This window comes from Halichoerus grypus, chromosome 4 (assembly GCF_964656455.1).
Source record: "Halichoerus grypus chromosome 4, mHalGry1.hap1.1, whole genome shotgun sequence".
NCBI lineage: Eukaryota > Metazoa > Chordata > Mammalia > Carnivora > Phocidae > Halichoerus > Halichoerus grypus.
The window spans coordinates 68,726,264-68,748,666 of record NC_135715.1 but is presented as its reverse complement, the minus strand read 5'-3'; the positions used below and the strand labels follow the sequence as shown (position 1 = coordinate 68,748,666).

Sequence of the window (22,403 nt, the reverse complement as noted above, 5' to 3'; positions counted from 1 at the left end):
AGCAGAGAGAAGGGGGAGGAGTCGGGGAGGATACACAGTGCGCGGTCACCCCCAGCAGTGCCGCCTCCTACTCTGAAGGCTCAAGGAGAAGAGAACAAGCACCCCAGCTCCCTCTTCACGCGGTTCCAGGCCGGACTGTCCAGCAGTAGAACAAGGACTTGGCTTTCGCCACACAACTGCGCCAGGCTCCCGCCCAGAACCTGACTTCCGGGTGGCACGCACGCTGCGTGTCACGTCACGACGTCACCGCGTGACGTGTCCGGAAAGCGGACTTTTGGCGCGAGAGTCTGAAATAAGGTCGGCGGAGGCGGAGCTGCTGGGCTCGGCGCTTTGCATGTAGTCCCAGCCGTGGATCGCCGCGGAAAGGAGTCTGCGGGTCAGCTTTCTGATCGAAGGGCCGGTGCGGTTTTTGTCAGCCTTCTCTGGCCAAAAAGAGCTGCTCCTCCTGAGACGGTTAGTGTTGGCTGGGTGGAGACGGACGGGCCTGTCTCCCGCGGTGTGAGGCGGAGGGGGAACGCCCCTCATTCCCTGGTGGGAGCCGCGGCCACCTGCCTACCCCCACCCCCCACCCCGGTCTCTGTCCGCCTCGCATCCACTGGGAGAAAGGGCGGAAGGTTCGGCCCCTCGGTTAAGCAAACTCGAGCCCCGCCCCTTCCCTGGAACTCCACTCCCCAACTTTGCGCCCCGCTAGCCGCCCAGGGTTTGCCCTTTAGCTGCCCCAGATGTCGCACTCTGAAATTTCCTTAATTGGAAATACGGTGAAGTTACTTTAACGGAATATTGTAATTTTAGAAAGTGTTTCACAGCTCCTGACACACTGTATCTGCCTTACTTAACCCCCAGGCAATTGCCGTATTACGAAGATTTACTGATTTGACATTGTTAAAATATATTTATCTCTAATAGGACTGCTCGTTGACTGTGCACCCCCTAGCCACACGTAACTAGTTAATTAAAATTAATAATATTTATAATTCTGTTCTTGAGTCATACTTGCCATGTTTCAAATGCTTGATGTGGCTAGTGGCTACTGTATCGGGCAGCACAAATATAGAATGCTCCCATCATCGCAGTGAGTTCGATTATTGTCCCAAAAGATAGGACCGAGGTAAATAAACAATGTAACTTTAAGCAAGTTTACCTGTTTCTGATTTTACCTCAGTCGGTTAACAAGGACTGCATCCCTGTGAAGTGTATTTTGGTGTTGTCTTTTGCAGAGTTATTTACCAAGCATTGGAGTAATATTGTAGATAAAAATGCCTCTTGGAGGCAAAGAGAGGCCGACTTTTTTTGAAATTTTTAAGACGCGGTGCAGTGAAGCAGGTATTGACAAATTTTATATACATCGATCATTTACGTTGAGAAAATGTTTTCAGAAAAGTATGTAACTGTGCATGCTTGCTGAGAAGAATCCAATACGTAACGTTTTTGTTTTCACTACAAACTTCCGTATGGGGTCACAAATCCAGTTAAGAAAATGATCATATACCGTTAACGAAATGATAAGTATAGAACACTGGGGATAAAGAAGAGACTGGCCTTTTGATTAGCAGTAGGAAGAATTGTTTTTAAAGCACAGAACTATTAGCAAATCTGAAGCATTGGTATGTTACTTTATATCAGAAGTTGTTAAACTTTAGTCTCGGTACTCCTTACACTCTTGAAAATGATTGAGAACCTTAAAGAGTTTTTGTTTATGTAGGCTACCGTATAGAAATGAAAACTAAGAATTTTTAAAGATGTTTATTAATTCACTTAAAAATAATAAATCTGTTGCATATTAACACAAATAAACATTTTTATGAAAAATAACTTCCCCTCCCCCCCAAAAAAAGAAGACTGGCACTGTTTTTACAATTTTGCAGTTCTCTTTAATATCTGGCTTAGTAGAAGATAGCTGGATTCTCATACCAATTTCTGCATTTAATCTGTTGCAGTATAGTCTTTTGGTACAAGTATACAAGTCAAAGCCAGCCTCACACAACAATGTAGTTGAAAAAAGGAGTATTTTAATAGTCTTCAGTTAATTGTGGGTAACTTTGATAATATGACAAGTGGTAGTTTTAAGAGTTGCAGTATGGAATGGGAAACCGTATTAATCATGAATTTTTCATTCCCTTTGTTACATTTAATTCTATTAGTCTTGCACTTTGAATAAATCTTTTATCTGTGTTGTAACATCAGACACTGATCATTTGGAAAATGTCAGTGTTCTGAATTACACAGATTCCATATGTTGACACATTAATATTAAACTAAAAATTGTATTTTATGTATTAAACTATATAATTAATTAATTATTTAATTAATTTAAATTAATTATTCCATATATTGACACATTAATATTAAACTATAAAAATTATATTTTATGTATTAAACTATAAAAATTACATTCATTAATTAGCTCATCTCATCAGAAAAGTCTTTTAAGATTAGGAAGATATCAAGTTTACAAAGGCTAATAAAGTTTAACAAAATTCTAATTCCCATTTAAAAGCTCCTATCTGGGGGCGCCTAGGTGGCTCAGTCGATTAAGCGTCTGACTCTTGATCTCAGCTCAGGCCTTCATCTCAGTCTCAGTGAGTTCAAGCCCCACATTGGACTCTGCACTGGGCATGGAGCCTACTTTAAAAATATTTTTGAAAATAAAAGCTCCTATTTTATCATTGGCAGCAAACTTTTTTCTGCAGTGACAGGCTAACTTCATTTTCAAGAAAATGTCTACCAAATCACCCAACTCAAAATGACTTGTTAGTTGTTCTTTCTACTAAAAATGGCTTTCCGTGAAAAAAGTGCTAATTCAGCTAACTTGTAATGAGTGCTTTTTTAGACAACTATGGTACTTAAATATACAAAAATGCTTTATGCATACTTTCCATTTTGTCATAGAGAATATTAAAAAGATGTGCTCAAGAGTTGGGCTTTATAAAACTAATTTTTACTGCTTCATTAATATTTTAAGTTGGACTGGCTTTTTGGTTTTGTTTTTGAAAAGTGCATGATGTGAACGCAATTACTAGCACAGTTTATTGCCACTGCCTTGACTCATGCAAAGATGTCATCAGTTTTACCCACCAGGGATGCAAATGTCAACATGGTGAAAAAGAGAAACAATGCCCTAGTATTATTATGAAAATAGTTTTTACCTTATGGACCTCCTGAAATTGTCTTGGGGACCTCAGCCCCTGCCACAGTCCACAGACCACACACTGAAAATCAGTACTTTAAGGGTGGATAGATCATAATAGAAGTTTTGTCATTTCTCTTTAACAAGAACTCTTTATTCCATTTTATTTGAGTCTACATGTTCCTGTACCTATAGATTTATCACATCCATTTATATTGTCTTTGTAATTCAATTGTATCTGTGGAATGCCTTCTTACTATGAATGACTTTTGTCTCCGAATCATGAATATAAGAGAAAGAAAACTTTAGAAAAGCTAGCTAATGTAGCTAGGAGCAATCACTTTGTAATTTTTGTAAACTCTTGTTATACCTTGCTACAGATTGAAAGGAGAAAGGTTAATGATCTTGTTTAATTAATATGCTTTAACAAAAGTAATCTACAGTCAAAATCTCAAGCATCCTTTATTATGATTTTTACAGACCCATGAACTTACCTGTCACTGATTAAAACCAAGATGGAATTTTTCTTTTTCTTACAGATTTAGGACCAATAAGTCTTAATTGGTTTGAAGAACTTTCTTTAGAAGCTCCACCCTATAATTCTGAACCCACAGAAGAATCTGGGTATAAAATCAGTTATGAACCAAACCTATTTAAAACACCACAAAGGAAAACTTATCATCAGTTGGCTTCAACTCCAGTAATATTCAGAGAGCAAGGTCTAATTGTGCCAATGTACCAACAATCTCCTTTAAAAGAATTAGATAAATACAGGTTAGACTCAGGTAAGTAATGTGGTACAGTAAACTAGGGAAAAACATGAACCAGAAATTCAGACAAACCTATGTTAAAACTCCCAGCTCTATTGTTAATTGTGTCATGTTGGTCAAATCAACCTCTTCTGCTCACTTTCCCACCTGAAAAATGGAGATGGTGAACATAATGTCTAATAAGTTTGGATTAAATAAAATAATGTGGGTACTTAGTAAGTACTCCTTATCCTCCCTCCTTTGATTAATATATCCTGCCTAGTGAGATTTGTTAAATTATGTCTTTCCTATACCAAAAAAAAGTAGGCCTTGTTTTGATGTTAATTAAATAAACTCTATTTCTGCAGGTTATCACAGGGCAGAGAAGGTTATTTTTATCAATTTTCTTTAAATGTCTTTTGACTTGGTAGCTGTTTCCCTGGCATACATGCCAGATATTCCAATCAATCATGTAATAAGAGTACATAGTCATTCAACTGTTTATTACTTCAAGTGACATATTCTCCCTTTCTTTGGAGTATGACTCTAAAGGGGAATTAACAGTAGACAGAGAACAGTCTAAGACTGAATGTGGTACGTGTGAAAAGCAAAGTACAAAAAGTACAATGAGAGTTGAGAAGAAAGAGCATAAATAGGTTTGGGAGGAATTAGTGATTCATTTGAATTAAACCTTGAAGGATAGGTGAGATTCAAAAATTTGAAGATGGCATAGAGTAATGATGTACAAGGCCAAGGGGAAAACATGAGGAAGAAGATACAGTTGTTAAGAGAATGTTAAGTAATTCAGATTGTTTGGAGTGTTGCATGTCTAAAAGGGACCAATAAACTTAAGGCTAAAAAGAGCACAAAGAGCCAGGTATTGAATGCCAGACTTAAAAAACTGAATTTATTTGATAGGTTGTTGAGCAGAAAAATCCCATGTAAATTTGATCATGCTACGTCCTGCCTCAAACCTTTGATTACCTCCTTTTGCCTTCATGATAATATCTTAACTCCTTAATATGACTTATAAGGTTCTTTATAATCTGGTCTCTCACGCCTCATGCTGCCATAATCCCCCTCTCACCCATCTTCAATTTGCCATTCATTCATACTGAATTTCTTTTTGAAACCACCTTGCTCTTTGGCTCCTTATATACTTCTTCCTACCTTTTTATCTAGCTAATTCATGCTCATCTTTCAGGTCTTGACGTATCTATCTGCTTCTGGGCAGTTTTCCCTGTCACACTCATTTAGCTTCTAATGGAGGAGACTTCTATAAGCAGTTATAGTGGAATAAATGCTATGAAAAAGGAAATTCATGGTACTAGAAAATGCATACACAAAGAGGATATAGGTAATGGGCAAAGGTTTTCTTGTATGTTGTTGGATACCAAGTGGCATACAAAGTGACTATTCAGTAAAAATTTATAGAATAAATGACTGTTTTGTTTTAGAAAGCCTAATAATTGCGGCACCTGGGTGGCTTCGTCAGTTAAGCATCCGACTCTTGATTTCAGCTCAGGTCATGATCTCAGGGTCCTGGGATCAATCCTGGAGTCGGCCTCCATGCTCAGCAGGGAGTCTGCTTGAGGATTCTCTCTCTCCCTCTGCCCCTCCCCCAGCTCACAGGCACTTGCACACTCTCTCTCTCTCTCTCTAAAATAAATAAGTAAATCCTTAAAAAAAAAAGAAAGAAAGCCTAATAACTGGCAACCATCTTTGGAGATGTGTTTTCAAAATGTGATGCCTGGATCATGAGAATCTCCTGAAGTGCTAAATGAAAGAAAAGATTTCAGGCCCTATTCTGAATCTACTAAATTAGGAATCTCTAGAAATAAAACTTATAAGTCTACATTTTAAACTAATCAGGTGATTCTCATGGAAACAAAGACTGAAGGCAGGGAGATCAATTAGACATATAATGGTCCAGGTGGTAGGGGGCCAAGTGCCTGAATTAGAGTAATGGTAGTGAAAGTGGATATGAGAGATAGAAACTGTAAGACCCCACAGTAGCCTAGACCTGGAGATTTCAAAGAAAGGATCAAATCACAGGTTTAGAGCATAACTAAGAATATAATGATGGCATTCATAGACCTTGTAAGCACTGGAGGTAAAACAGGTTTTACCTGTTTAGAGGGAAAAAGTGTCAGGGCGCCTGGGTGGCTCAGTTGTTTAAGTGTCTGCCTTCGGCTCAGGTCATGATCCCAGGGTCCTGGGATCAAGTCCCACATCGGGTTCCCTGCTCAGTGGGGACCCTGCCTCTGCCTCTCTCTCTCTCTCTTGAAAAAATAAATCTTTATTTTAAAAAGGGAAAATGCTTGAAAGGATGAAAAAAAATAGGTTGAGTTTTGGACTGCAGTTTGGGACAGTAATAGGGTGTTAAGGTGATGTCCCGAAGGCTTTGGGGAATACAAGACTGAAACCAATGAAAGAATACAGGCAGGAGAGAAAGCTCCTATAGAACCAACTATCTATTTGGAAAGTGATAAAGTCATCACACGTAAGTGAGGAAACTGATTATGATGAGGCCTAGGATAGAGCCTTAAGGAATATTTAGCAGATGAAATGCAGAACACAGAAAAGGGAATCATTCATTCAATATTCCATGCTTACTTTGTGCCTGGCAACTTGCTAGGCATTAAGGATAGAAACATGAATAGATGGCTTTTGACTTTTAGGAACTCAGTCTTGTATGGGACAAAATACATAAATAAATACACTGGTGTAGTATATGCTATAATAGGAACATATGCAAAGTGCTGTGTTGTGGGCATAGTAAAGGGAGCAGCCATCTATTTTAATGTGCTCAGGAAAAGCTTAGTAAACCAGTTTATGCTGAATCTACTGAACCTTGAAAGACCTACCTAGAATCACTGGTTTATTCTCTAATTTAACCTGTTGGAATTGGTCTATCTATAATTAGGGAAGGAATGGAATGAATTAATAAGGCTACTCTGGACTTGCTGCAAAGGAATTAAATTTTTTAAGGTTGTAGTGCATAAATAATTCTGACTGTAGTTTCCTGATACCTTTTGTTTTTGTTTAGTTCAAATTCAATATTAAAATGTAAGACTTAAGCTGTTTTTTTTTTTTTTTAAAGATTTTATTTATTTATTTGAGAGAGAGAGAGAGAGAATGAGAGAGAGAGCATGAGGCGGGGAGGGTCAGAGGGAGAAGCAGACTCCCCGCCGAGCAGGGAGCCTGATGTGGGACTCGATCCCGGGACTCCAGGATCATGACCTGAGCCAAAGGCAGTCGCTTAACCAACTGAGCCGCCCAGGCGCCCCAAGACTTAAGCTGTTTTTTAACCTACTTGTTTAGTTCTAACATCTATTGTTTTTTTAAAAAGAATTATCCCTAAAGTTTCATAAGGAAATGTGCTATTTCTGCTTCTCAGCAGTCCTTACTTTTGCATAAAATCATCTGAGTTTATCTCTCCATTATTCAGCCTATTTATGAGATTCTCAGGTTACTTGGGAAATGTTTATTTGGGTATGAACTTATTTTTGCCTGGTTCATTTTTTTACTTTTTATTTTTTACATTTGGGTTTTTCATTACTAAGCCAATACTGATACTTTATTATTAACTGAAGTCGTTTGTTTACATTAGGGTTCATTCTCTGTATCGGTCTATGGATTTTGACAATTATAAAACATCATGTATACACCATTACAGTATCCTACAGAATAGTTTCACTGCCCTAAAAATCCCTTGTGTCCCACCTATTCACAGCCCCCCCACCCACCCAACCCTGGCCACCACTGATTTTTTTGTTGTCTATAGTCTTGTCTTTTCCAAAATGTCATATAGTTGGAATCATAAAGTATGTAGCCTTTTCAGGCTAGCTTCTTTTACTTAGCAATGTAAGTTTCCTCTACATCATTTCATGGTTTGATACCTCATTTTCTTTTTTTTGTTTGTATGGTTTTAAAGATTTTATTTATTTATTTGAGAGAGAGCACGAGTTGGGGGAGGGGCAGAGGGAGAGGGAGAAGCAGACTCCCTGCTGAGCGCAAAGCTGGAAACAGGGCTTGATCACTTCCACACCCTGGAGATCATGACCTGAGCCAAAGTCAGACGCTTAACCGACTGAGCCACCCAGGCGCCCCATATCTCGTTTCTTTTTATCACTGAATAATGCTGTATATGGATATACCAGTTTGTTTATCTGTTCACGTACTGAAGAACATCTTGGTTGCTTCCAAGTTTTGGCAGTTATAAATAAAGCTGCTGTATCATGTGCAGGTTTTTGTGTGGACCTAAGTTTTCAACTCATTTGGGAAAATACCAAGGAATATGATTGCTGGATCTTATGGTAGGAATATGTTTACTTTTGTAAGAAACTGCAAATTGAATTCCAGAATGGCCGCATCATTTTGCTTTTCCATCAACAGTGAATGAGAGTTTTTCTTGTTCCAAGACCTCATCAGCATTTGGTGTTGTCTTTGTTTTGGACTTTAGCCATTCTATTATAAGTGTGTGTAATAGTAGCTCATTGTTTGGTTTATTTAACTGCAGGGTTTTTCTTCCTGATTAAGATCTTTGTTAAAGTGAACGGGGAAAAGGTGAAATTTTTAAAAATACATTTAGATACTTTTTAGTATCTTTAACTAAAAGTGTCATAAGAGAAGGAGGTTGGATATTCTGTCAAAATGGGGTTTTTAACTCACATGTATATTTGGCTTATTAGTGATTATGTCTCTTTCCTGTTACTTGAGAAATGAAAATATAATGCAGTGTTTTGTCTGTGCTACTACAAATAGTTCTCAGTTTGTTCTTTGCCTTATTTTATTAACACTGATATGACTTATTTTTCCCAAAACTTTTCTAAGTTAGAGATCATAGGATCAGTTAAAGAACCTGTTGTTTTAAAGCAATTTTTACGAGTAATAGTAAGTGCCTTGAATGCCATATTTGTGATACAGAAAATAGGAATATTGAAAAACTATAAATGGGATTTGATAGAGCCACATATAGTTTTAGAAACCCTGTCTGAGCATTATTGCTTAGAAAGTAGAGGTGTTCAACAAGTATTTTCTAATCATTGCTAATTCATTCAGCCAGGAATTGTGGCATGACTGTAACATCAGACATTGTAGTTGCTAAGGATACAATGATAAATAAGACAAGATCCCTACCTCAAGGAGCTCACATTCTAGTAGGGGAAGCAGGAATGGTGTATGATAAACTCTGTGGGAACATATGGTGGCAGCAATCACTTAATCTCATGTTAAGGACCACTAAATTTTTCCAGAGGAGGCAGTTTCAAAATGGAAGCCTGAAAGAGGATATTCCAGGTCAAGAGAAATAAAGAGAGAGAAATAGTTTGTACAAAGGCCTAGAGTGAAAGAGTGCATTCTTACAGGATATGCAAGTGGTTGGGTATAGCTGAAAAGTAGAATGTGAAAGAATGTCGTAGAAATTGAGAAGTCAGATCATGAAAGTCCTTGTTACTTGGGAGTTTTTTTTGTTTGTTTGTTTGTTTGGGGGAGCGGGGGTTGGAGTTTGAGCCTGATCTTGAGAACAAGATCTTGAAAGGTTTTCAGCAGAAGATCAGATTTGGTACCTTGGTAGGTTTTTAGTAAATGTCTTTTTCTTTACTCTTAGCCTCCATGATACCATAGTGCATGTGACTTAATCATAGGACATACAACATTCTGTTCTGTATTCCACTTCTGTGGAATTTCAAAAAATTTCTCCTGCTATATTATGAACTCTTTGAAGTTAAAGCTGTCTTGAATTGTATTTCCCAAAATGTCTTATGTATATTATATACTTGTTGAATGGGGGCAGACATCCTTTGAGACATCCCCTTTTGGGAGGAATCAGCAAACTGAGAAACCAGTTCAGACTAAACTCTGTATATATTCTCCTTCCCAGTATAGATGAGACTTTTTGTTTTTAAATACTTCTAGAGATATGGGGCTCCTGGGTGGCTCAGTTAAGCATCTGACTTTGGCTCAGGTCATGATCTCCAGGTCATGATCTCTTGATCCCTGGGAGGGATCAAGTCCAGTGTTCAGCTCTGCGCTCAGCAGGGAGTCTGCTTCTCCCTCTCCCTCTGCTCCTCCCCCTGCTTGTGCTCGCTCTCTTTCTCTCAAATAATAAAATCTTTAAAAAAATAAAAAATAAAAATAAATACTTTCAGAGAATGAAAATTCACAATCCAGAGCATATATATCCTCACTGAATTATTGTACTGTTTCAGGAAAGGATATTACCAATAGTAAACATAAAAGTTGTTGCACAATGAAGTCTAAAATGGATCAAACAAATGATGTTACCAGCCCACCTCTAAATTCTTGTCTTAGTGAAAGGTATGATGTGTTATATTAAAATATTTAAATGAAACCTTTTCCTATATATGCTATTTGTTTTATAGAAATGCATCTAATTTTCATGCTAATATTTTGACTAAGAGCCTGAAAGAGGATCTTCTATTTTTAAATAATCTCCTTTTAGGTTGAGTCCTTTAATACAATAATTTTTACATTAGAAACCTTTACTTTGTTTTTCTTATAATTTTGAATTCATTGGTTTCTGTTTATATTCTATGAAGTTTTTCAGTTACAAAAATGATGAAAAGCAACACCCTTGAAATAGCTTAAAATAAATTATTTGTGTACTCTGAATCGTTTGAGAGAATATGATGCTTTTATAGATTCACTTTACATAATTTTTAAATTCAAAACATACAGTTCCTAGGAGCTGAAATTTTTGAGTACTTTATACATTACTTTTAGTGGACATTTTAAATATAATTTAGTAGTTAATTCTTTATGAGATGTTTGCTTTTTAAAAAGTAACAAAATACTACAAAGTAGTGTAAGTCTAATAATTGATGTGACTGAGGATCCTTTTTTCAATAAGATTAATATTTTGTTTCTTCTTGCCATTTCTTTTATCTTTGAATAATCGGAAGGATTTGTGTTTGTTTTGTTTTGTTTTTCGTTTTAGTCCTGTTCTACGATGTGCACATATAACACCACAAAGAGAGAAGTCGGGTATGATTAAAAACAAGGCTTTTTATTTCTAAAATACTCTTAAATTTTAATAAATATAAAACTTAGTAATTTTCCCCTCATTTTACCCCCAGTGGTATGTGGAAGCTTATTTCATACACCGAAGCTTATGAAGGTAAATATTCTGCCTGGTTTATTTTTATTGTGTAGTAATTGAGAATTTGACAACAGTGTCCTACTTTTGCCCTGAGATTTACAAATATGTACCTACAATCTCATGTAGGCATTCAGTAAATGATAAATGAAAAAAATACTCTTACTCATTAGTGCATTTCTGTGAAATAAATATTTTCTTTATTTCCAGGGTCAGACACCAAAACATATTTCTGAAAGTCTAGGAGCTGAGGTGGATCCTGATATGTCTTGGTCAAGTTCTTTAGCCACACCACCAACCCTTAGTTCTACTGTGCTAATAGGTAATAATAGCAAATGAGTACTTTGTAAGACGGTAGATGACGTTAATATAGTATCATCTCTAAGGCTTCTGACAAAAAGACTATATGAAAAGATAAGTAGTAATTAGATTAGATAATACTATCTTTGAGAAGTGTGTTAGTAGTTCAGAATAATTCTACTTAGTGTAGATTGGGACAAATCACAAGTACATTAAGTGGTGTTCTAGGAGTGGTATTCTGTAGGAGTCCATTTATAGGCAAACCAGGATTTTTAAAATTATTATTTTAGCAAAAATAAATTCAATTTTGATTTCTCTTTGGCTGGGAATTTAACTTTGTTTTTTGTTGTTGTTGCTTAGATGAAATAACAGAGGTAAAAGCAAGTTAAAAAGTAAGAAATATTTAACATAAAATACAATTTTTGACAGTATTATTATCTAAATAAGTGCTAAAGTCTACAAGCTTTATCTTTTAAGTCATGACCCCATAGCTCCATCTGATTTCCTAAGTCTTTATGGATAGTATCACCTAAAGTCAGGGTCATCAAACCAGTTTCTTAGAAGCACCTTATGAGTGGTACTAAGGAATTGAATGTACCTTATGTTGATTGACCTTTCTAATTACCATACTTGAGTCAATTCATTTTGTTTCAAATGCACCATTTACTGAAGTAGTATATGAGTTTTGTCTGACCAAAAAATACTTAAGTTTTCACATTCACTTTAGTGTATGGTATATAATACCGTATAGATAAATTGAATTTTTTTTTTATAGTCAGAGATGAGGAAGCGTCTGCAGCTGTGTTTCCTAATGACACTACTGCCGTAAGTAAATATGACAACTTGATTATGCTGTTGCAGTTGCTTACAATTTTAGAATGCCTTGAAAAATTATTTATCTTGCATTTTTTCATTCCTTAATTTATGACTTATCTAAGCCTTTGAGAAGGTCTCTAAGCCTGATCCTATATTTGATTTGACTTCATATGAAGTAATTCTGTCCCTAAGTTGAATATAAATGCATAGTGAGAGTTTTTATACTAGTGACTTTAAAATATAACTTTTGCAGACTTTTAAAAGCTGTTTTTCTAACCATGATGAAAGTCTGAGGAAAAATGATAGGTTTATCCCTTCTGGGCCAGACAAAGAAAACAAAAATCAAAGAGCAGCTAAAAGTCAAGGTAAGTCCTTCTGTTTAATTGAACTGCTATTTTTAACTGACATCATTGAAGTATTGCTCTTCCTTTCTTGAAGAGAAAATACATTGCTTTTCCTTCTTAATTACTGAACATACTGTGCATAGAAGCTAACTTGATTTATTTTTTCAAAATATATATTTGAGAAAGGGAGGGAGGGAGAGAGAGGGGCAGAGAGAGAGGAGCAAGCAGACTCCCTGCTGAGCAGGAAGCCCAAAGCAGGGCTTGATCCCAGGACCCTGAGATCATGACCTGAGGCAAAGTCAGATGCTGAGCTGAGTCACCCAAGGTGCCCTGAAGCTAACTTGATTTAAATGAAAATGTTTAATCATGGTAAGATAATACTATTCAAGATGCTGTTGTAGGGGCACCTGGGTGGCTCAGTCAGTTAAGCATCCGCCTCTTGGTTTCGGCTCAGGTCATGATCTCGGGGTCCTGGGATCCAGTCCTGTATTGGACTCAGCAGGGAATCTGCGTCTCTTTCTCTCCCCCTGCCCCTCCCCCAGCTCATGTATACTCTTTCTGTCAAATAAATAAATAAATCTTAAAAAAAAAAAAAAAAGATGCTATTGTGACATAAAAACAAAACCTACAACTCAGACCTTACAGAGATAAGAATAAAACTAATAATCAACAAAATGTGAAGGTCTTATTTTCTAATTAGAAAGTAATTAGGGTTTCATGGGTATCAAAAGTTACTTAATCAGATCATTGGAATTTTGCATTTTTGGGGGCACCTGGGTGGCTCAGTCAGTTAAGCATCTGCCTTCGGCTCAGATCATGACCCCAGGGTCCTGGGATAGAGCCCCACGTCAGGCTCCCTGCTCAGTGGAGAGCCTGCTTCTCCCTCTCCCTCTGCCCCTTCCCCCGCTTGTGCTCTCTCTATCTCACTCACTCTCCCTCTCTATCTCAAATAAATAAATAAAATCTTCAAAAAAAAAAAAAAAAAGGAATATTGCATTTTTGTCTCTATCTCAAATAAATAAGATCTTTAAAAAAAAAAGGAATATTGCATTTTTCTTAGTATGTGTGTGTGTCTGTGTAAATGTGTAGGATTGAATAACTGTGTATGTGTGTGTGTGTGTAAAATCATATTTTACTCTCAGTTATTGTAGGGCCACAAATTTTTTTTTAGATTTGTTTATTTTAGAGAAAGAGAGAGCATGGGGGGGTGTAGGGAGGGGCAAGGAAGAGGGAGAGAGAATCCCAAGCAGACTCCTGATGTGGAGCTCCATCTCAGGATCCTCAGATCACAACTTGAGCCACAACCAAGAGCTGGATGCTTAACCGACTGTACCATCCAGGTGCCCCAGGCCACAAAATTAATTTGGAACATCTGGTTTGATAAATCTTAGAATGTTAAATTGCATATATATAGTAAGATTGAGTTTTAATTGTGTAGAGCTGATAAAGAAAGGTTATTAGGACCTGGCGTATGAGTAAAAGGCTTTGGGGACATTGGAATCAATCTTTACCAGAAGAACAGTAGAAGAGTGGCACTCCCTCCCTCTCCCCTCCCCCCAAAAAAGCTGGCTGGCACTCAGGATAACCCTTTAAATACTATCTTATGTGTTATTTAGTATATACTATTTCTATGAGAGAGGTTGCAAGAATAGTATAAATTATATGACTGTATTTTGAAATGTTACTATTATGCTTCTGTTTTAAATTTTAACAGGTTTGGGGAAAATGTTAGGGAATTCATTTGGTAAAGTAAATAGCTGCAAAGACCATTTTGGAAAGTCAACACCAAATATCCTAAAAGATGAAGTACATGAAACAGTTGCAGATGTTTCTGAAGAAGATAGTTTTTCATTATGTGTTCCTAAATATAAAACAAGAAATCTACCAAAAATAAAAACTAGCAAGACTAGGAAAAATATTTTCAGTGAAACAAAATGTGAAGAAGCTAAAAAGCAAATGAAAGAAGATAAACATTCATTTTTATCTGAAATGGAACCAAATGACAGTGATCCATTAGATTGGAATGTAACAAATCAGAAGCCCTTTGGGAATGGAAGTGAGAAAATCTCCAAGGAAGTTGTACCGTCTTCAGCCTCTGAATGGCCCCACTTAACTCTCTCAGGTCTAAGTGGAACCCAGATGGAGAAAACACCTCTACTGCATATTTCTTCTTGTGACCAAAATAATTCAGAAAAAGACTTCACAATCACAGAGAAAGAAAGCACCAACTTTATAACTTTGGAAAATTCTTTGCCACAGATTTCAAGTGTACCAAAGTATTCAGAGATGACATTAAAAGAGGAAACAGTGGTAAATAAGATAGATGAAGGGCAGTGTCTTGGATCCCATGAAGATTCCATTCCTTCAGTAAAGCAAGCAATATCTGAAACTACTCTAATAGCTTCTCCACATCAGGGTATCAGAAAGTCTATATTCAGAATAAGAGAATCACCTGAAGAGACGTCCAGTGCAGTGTTCTCAAATAATATGACTGATCCAAACTCTAAAGAAGAACCTGAAGCCCCTGAAAGTGGATTGGAAAAACATACTATTTGCTCACAGAAAGAGGATTCTTTAGGTTCAATTGATAATGGAAGCTGGCCAGCCACTCTCAAACATACTTCTGTAGCTTTGAAGAATTCAGGTTTAATATCCACTTTGAAAAAGAAAACAAAGAAGTTTATTTATGTTATAAATGATGAAACATCTTATCAAGGACTGAAAACGCAGAAAGACCAGGAATTGGGACTAACCAACCATTCAGCCGTATTTGAAGCAAACGCTTTTGAAGGACCACTGACATTTACAAATGCTGATTCAGGTACCTCTGTGTGGGTGTGTGAGTGAGAGAGAATGGTGCATATAGTTTTATGCATGGTGACAAGTTCTCTTATTTGAGTATGTGTCTCTTTCTTTAATCTTTCTAAAAAATGTACTGCCTGCTTTCCTTCTTTAGTTTCTTTTTTGGTTTTCCTTCTGTGGTTTTTTGGTTTTTTAAAATGTCTATATCTTATATTTAGTGTGAGGCAATGTCTACAGGCATTGTTTGGGCCTTTGATTACCAGTGTTCAAAATCAAAATGATTTGTTGGATCAGTTTGCATAGTATATGTACAATCATCACTCTTGAGACAGCATGTGATTCATAAGAATCAAGAATTTGACTACTACTGCTTTAATTTTATTATATGCAAATTTGACAATTCTATAAATATATTGTGCTATTTACTGTATATTTTCTAAGTCTTGTAAAAAAATAGAAAAGCTAATAGCTAGCTAAGTTTAATGTAAGCCAGTTATAAAATAAAAGTGATTTTTGTTGTTACATAGTTTTCTTAAATATTTAGAGATTATTTAGAGTTATTACTGTATCTCTGGGTGTCAGAGTGTACACAGTGAAAGTCAGTTTTTATTTGAGCAACGATTCCTTTATTAGTAACTAAATTGTATGTCAAAAAGATGATTTCATATTCCTTTGAGAAGATTTTAGTGGGTGGAATATCTGAATAATAGGTTTGGTAGAGCTGGAGTACAGAGGAACTGTTTGAGATTTGGGTTAATTTCCGGACAAAAATGTTTGGTACTGTGTATGTCAGAATTAAAATCAATGAAAGAACTAATATGGAGTGGTGGTCACTGATTAAATAAAATGAGATTAATAATTTTGATTTGCTAATTAGGGAATTCAGAGGGTTGAAAAATTAACTCCGAGCAGTTTAACTCGTTTGCCTTTATAATTGAGATCAGGTCATCCTTCAGGCCTTTCATCTGTAGAATCTTTTTTTAAAAATTGATTTTTGGGGGCGCCTGGGTGGCTCAGTCGTTAAGCGTCTGCCTTCGGCTCAGGTAGTGATCCCAGGGTGCTGGGATCGAGCCCCCATTGGGCTCCCTGCTCGGCAGAAGCCTGCTTCTCCCTCTCCCACTCCCCCTGCTTGTGTTCCCTCTCTCACTGTGTCTCTGTCAAATAAATAAAATCTTTAAAAATAAAAAAATAAAAATTGCTTTTTGGAGGGGGTACCTGGGTGGCTCAGTTGGTTAAGCATCTGACTTCGGCTGAGGTCATGATCTTGGGGTCTTGGGATCAAGCCCTGCGTCAGGTTCCCCACTCAGCAGCGAGTCTGTTTCTACCTCTCCCACTGACCCTCCCCCTGACTTGTGCACGCATGCAGGTGCACGCGTGCTCTCTCTCGCGCTCGCTCGCTCGCTCTTGCTCTCACCCTCACTGTCTCTCAAATAAATAAAATCTTTAAAAAATAAAAGTTGATTTTCTTCAATATCAAAGACTAAATTATCTAAAGGAAGTGATTACTTTTCTAATTCCTTTCCTTTGCCTTGCTTTTTTATCTGCTATTACACCCATATTAGCAATGAATTTTTTCCCATTTTATTTTCAGTAAAACTACTTTGTATTTTACTTATGGTAGCTAGCTGCTTTCTTGAACTACATACTAATTTTGATTGAATTGATACATGTTAGAAAGAAATACTAAGTCCTATTTATCTTTAGTTGGAAAATGTAATAACTTGAAATAGAGAATATTTAGAATTCTTTGTTTTAAGCCTGACATTCACTTCTTACTTTTCATGTAATTCTTGTTTTAGATACTACTTTTTTTACTTAGTGGAAAATACTTAGTGAATGTGATTGATGGCACTTTAATTTAATTTTGTCACTTTGTGTCTTCATGCTTAGGTTTATCACATTCTTCTTCTATCAGAAAAAACTGTTTACAGAATGATTCTGAAGAACCAACTGTGTCTTTAGCCAGCTCTTTTGGGACAATTCTGAGAAAAGTTTCCAATAATGGAACCAGTTCTAATAATAAAACAGTACCTCAGGATCTTGATTATAAAGAAACAAAAATTAGTAAGGAAAAACTGCAGTCATTTATAACCACAGAAACTGATTATCTGTCATCCGTGCAGGAAGAACCCTGTGAAGATGATGCAAAAAGTCAAAGAGTTTCAGATATAAAAGAAAAGGTCTTGCCTGCAGTAAGTCACCCTCCTGTGCCACATTCAGAAGTGGAAGGTGGTGGTATTCACTTTCAATCTCCGGAAAGCTTTTCATCTGACCATGATAATACCCGTCTGTTAACTCCTAGCTCCAGGGATCCTCCATCAAACCCGGTCATGATTTCTAGAGGAAAAGAATCATATAAAATGTCAGAGAAACTAAAATGTAAGAATCATGAAGCTGGTTTTGAATTAACCAAAAATATTTCCATGGAAAAGAATCAAATACATGTTTTAAATGCAAATTCTAAAAATGCTAAGCTGTTGTCAACTGAAAAATATGTAACAGTAGCATCACCTTCAATGAAGGTACAATTCAACCAAAATGCAAATCTCACTGCAATCCAAAAAGACCAAAAAGAAGCTACTTTAATTTCAAAAATAGCTGTCAGTCCAAACTCTGAAGAACTTTTCCCAGATGATAGTAATTTTGTCTTAGAGATAACTGATGAAAGTAATATTTCTGTTTTAGGAAATATTAAGGAACTTCATGGTTCAGACCTCTGTTGTGTAAGAGAACCTGTTCTCAAGAACTCTACCACGGTGGTGTATACAGACAGAGATGACAAACAGGCGACCAAAGTGTCGATTATGAAAGACTTTGATTCATCAAACATAGATGATCTTACAGAAAAGAACAGAAATAGCATAAAGCAGCCACTAAAAATGACTCCAGATCAAGATTCAAAATCAGACATCACCTTGGATATAGTTAGGAAATCAAATGGAAATAATGATTACATGAATAATTGGTCAGAACTGTCAGATCCAATTTCAAATCACGGTTTTGGAAGTGGCTTCAGAACAGCTTCTAATAAAGAGATAAAACTCTCGGAACACAACATTAGGAAAAGTAAAATGCTCTTCAAAGATATTGAAGAACGTTATCCTACTAACTTAGCATGTATTGAAATTGTAAATACCTCATCATTAGAAAGTCAAAAGAAATTAAGCAAACCTCTTGCACTTGATCCACAGTCAATTAATAGTGTATCTGGGTTTGTGCAGAGTAGCACGTATGTTTCTAATAGTGAAAGTGGTCACACAGCTCCTCCAACTTTAAAGCGAGATTTTAATTCAAATCATAATTTAACACCTAGCCAAAAGGCAGAAATTACAGAACTTTCTACTATTTTGGAAGAATCAGGAAGTCAGTTTGAATTTACACAGTTTAGAAAACCAAGCCACATAATACAGAAAAATCCATTTGAAATGCCTGAAAACCAGCTGACTGTCTTGAATAGCACTTCTGAGGAATGCAAAGATACTGATCTTCATCTCACAATTAATGCCCCATCTATCATTCAGGTAGATGGCAGTAAGAAATTTGAAGGTATACTTGGAGGTAAGCAGAAGTTTGCTTGCTTGTCGAGAACCAACTGTAACAGAAGTGCTTCTGGCTATTTAACAGATAAAAATGAAGTGGAGTTTAGAGGCTTTTATTCTGCTCGTGGCACAAAACTGAATGTTAGTAGTGAAGCATTGCAAAAAGCTAAGAAACTGTTTAGTGACCTTGAGGATATCAGTGAGGAAACTTCTGTAGAAGTAGATACAATAAGTTTCTCCTCAAGTAAATGTAATGATTCTGCTGTTTCAATGATTCAGATAGAAGATTATAACAATGATAAAAATTTAAATGAGAAAAATAATAAAAGCCAACTAATACTAGAGAATAATATTGAAATGACTGCTGGCATTTTTGTTGAAGAAAATACTGAAGGTTACAAGAGAAATACAGAAAATGAAGATAACCAGTGTACTAGTGCCAGTGGAAATACTCATAACTTAGAATCTGTTGGCAGTGATTCAAGTAAAAATGATACAGTTGATATTCATGAAGAAGAAAACAGTTTGCCATGTATTGATCACAACATAGATCTAAAATTATCTAGCCAGTTTATGAAGGAGGGAAACACTCAAATTAAAGAAGGTTTGTCAGATTTAACCTGTTTGGAAGTTGCACGAGCTGAAGATACATTTCATGTTAATATGTCAGATAAGCAGCAATTCACAGCTAATACAATGAGGCAAAACATAAAAGATTTTGACATTTTTGATTTATCCTTTCAGACTGCAAGTGGGAAAAATATGAGGGTCTCCAAAGAGTCATTAAATAAAGTTATAAATCTCCTTGATCAAAAATGGACAGAAGAAGAATTGAATAACTTTTCAGATTCCTTGAATTCTGAATTACTTTCTGGCATAGATACCAACAAAATAGACATCTCAAGTCATAAGAAAACAGAAAATACTGAAAGAAAAGACAAAATAATGAAAGCAAGTGACCTAACTGGTACTGAAAATAAATTACTGACCCTCCAGCAAAGACCAGAAAGTGAAATCAAAAAGATCAAAGAACCTACTATGTTGGGTTTCCATACAGCTAGTGGGAAAAAAATAGAAATTGCAAAGGAATCTTTGGACAAAGTGAAAAATCTTTTTGATGAAAAAGAGCAGGATAATAGTGGAATCACTAATTTTAGCCTTCAAGGGGCAAAGATGTCCAAGGACAGAGAGGAATATAAAGATGGGCTTGAATTAGCATGTGAGACAATTGAATTAACAACTGCCCCAAAGTGTGAAGAAATGCAGAATTCTTTAGAGGAGAAAAAACTTGTTTCTAATGAGGTTGCAGTGGCACCCAGGCTCTTAAGTGATAATTTATACAAACAAACTGAAAATCTTAAAATATCAGATCGTGCCTCTCTGAAAGTTAAAGTACATGAAAATATAGAAAAAGAAACAGCAAAAAAGCCTACAATTTATATAAATCAACCCACTTACTCAGCCATTGAAAATTCACCTTTAGCATTTTACACAGGACATGGTAGAAAAATTTCTGTGAGTGAAGCTTCACTATTTGAAGCAAAAAAATGGCTTAGAGAAGGAGAATTGGATGATCAACCAGAAAAAATAAATGCTGCTAAGGTGATCTGTTTAAAAGAATATCCTGATGATTATGTAGAAAATCTTTCATGTGGAAATAGTTCAAGTAGTACCATAACTGAAAATGACAAAAATCATCTTTCTGAGAAACAAGGCCCAACTTATTTAAGTAATAGTACCATGTCAAACAGGTATTCATACCATTCAGATTTTTGTCATTCCAGTGAGGTATATAATAAATCAGAATATCTGTCAAAAAATAAAGTTGATACTTCTGGTATTGAGCCAGTAATAAACAATGTTAAGGAGGGAGAAAACACTAGTTTTTCTGAAATGATGTCCACTGTAAGAGAAGCAGACACAGACCCACAAATTGTAAATGAAGATATTTGTGTTCAGAAACTTGTGACTAACTCTTCATGCAAAAATGAAAATACACCCATTAAAGTGGCCATATCTGACTCAGATAATTTTAATTCAATTCAAAAACTGAATCCTAATTCACATAATGCTGTACCTGCATACAGTACAGCAAGTGGTTTTGTTGCACACCAGTCAAAAGTGACAGAGGGACTTACAGACAACTGCAGTATGGTAACGAAGCAGAACACCAAGAGTAAATCAGACACTTACTATGCGAAAATTGTGTCAGGTTATCCTAACGCACTGGATGATTCGGAGGATAGTATTTTTACGAACTCTCTGGATGATGCAGAACATGGTTCATCTTCACATAAGGTTTTTGCTGACATTCAAAGTGAAAAAACTTTACAACTTAACCAAAGTATATCTGGATTGGAGAAAGTTTCTGAAATACCACCTTGTCAGAATAATTCCAAAACTTCTGATATATGTAAACTTAGTACAGGGAAGCTTCCCAAGTCCGTCTCTTATACGAATGCTTGTGGGATTTTTAGCACAGCAAGTGGAAAATCTGTACAAGTATCAGATGCTGCATTACAAAAGGCAAGGCAGGTGTTTTCTAAGATAGAAGATAGTGCCAAGCAACTCTTTCCCAAAGTATCATTTAAAAATAATGAACATTCAGACAAGTTTGCAAATGAAGAAAATGCTATGCTACACACCTCCCAAAATTTACTATCATCTGCTGTCTTTGGATTTAGCACAGCAAGTGGGAAACAAGTTCCAGTTTCTGAAAGTGCCTTATGCAAAGTTAAGGGAATGTTAGAAGAATTCGATCTGATCAGAACTGAATGTGGTCTTCAGCATTCATCTACATCTAGACAAGATGTATCAAAAATACCTCCTCCCTCTTGTATTGATAAGAGAACCCCAGAACATTGTGGAAACTCCAAATTGGAAAAGGCCTACAATAAATTTAAATTATCAAGTAACTGTAACGTTGAGAGTGGTTCTTCAGAAAATCATTGCTCCATTAAAGTTTCTCCATGTCCCTCTCAGCTGAAGCAAGACAAACAGCAATTGCTACTGGGAAGCAAAGTATCTCTTGTTGAGAACGTTCATCTTTTGGGAAAAGAACAAGCTTTACCTAAAAATACAAAAACAGAAATTGGGAAAACTGAAACTTTTCCTAATCTTCCTGTGAAAACAAATACAGAAATTTGTTCTACTTACTCCAAGGATCCAGAAAACTATTTGGAAACAGAAACGGTAGAGATTGCCAAAGCTTTTATGGAAGATGGTGAGCTGACAGATTCTGAACTGCTAAGTCACACCAAACACTCTCTTTTTACACGCCAAAACACTGAGGAAATGGTTTTGTTAAATTCAAGAATTGGAAAAAGAAGAGGAGATGCACTTGTCTCAGTTGGTAAGTCTTTTTTTCCTTTTAGGTTGCCAGTCACTTAAAATTAAGTCCTTAAAAATCATGGAATGCTAGCTTAAAGCAATTCAGGTTTTATAAGTTACATTTTTATAGACTTTTATGTATAGTTTAGGCGAAGGTGATTTCACTCTTGATATCTCTGAGTCTGTACTAAGAAACATGTTTTGAGGCTCTTTTAATGTATTTTTAGAGACTATTAGTCTAGTTATAACTGAGAAATTACTGTTAAAGGTTTGTTT

The 22,403-nt window shown here is 36.2% G+C and overlaps 1 protein-coding gene across 1 annotated transcript in view; it reads left to right on the top strand.

Moving 5' to 3' along the window:
• The first annotated feature begins 325 nt into the window (after positions 1 to 325).
• BRCA2 (BRCA2 DNA repair associated) overlaps positions 326 to 22,403 on the top strand; it is a 61,059-nt gene continuing 38,981 nt past the window's right edge. Inside the window, exons 1-11 of the mRNA XM_036070486.2 lie at positions 326 to 453; positions 1,218 to 1,323; positions 3,667 to 3,912; positions 10,089 to 10,197; positions 10,838 to 10,884; positions 10,977 to 11,017; positions 11,207 to 11,318; positions 12,072 to 12,121; positions 12,366 to 12,477; positions 14,171 to 15,277; positions 17,149 to 22,149. Coding sequence (XP_035926379.2) covers positions 1,257 to 1,323; positions 3,667 to 3,912; positions 10,089 to 10,197; positions 10,838 to 10,884; positions 10,977 to 11,017; positions 11,207 to 11,318; positions 12,072 to 12,121; positions 12,366 to 12,477; positions 14,171 to 15,277; positions 17,149 to 22,149 — 6,892 coding nt within the window. The 5' untranslated portion in view covers positions 326 to 453; positions 1,218 to 1,256. The remainder of the gene's footprint in view (positions 454 to 1,217; positions 1,324 to 3,666; positions 3,913 to 10,088; positions 10,198 to 10,837; positions 10,885 to 10,976; positions 11,018 to 11,206; positions 11,319 to 12,071; positions 12,122 to 12,365; positions 12,478 to 14,170; positions 15,278 to 17,148; positions 22,150 to 22,403) is intronic.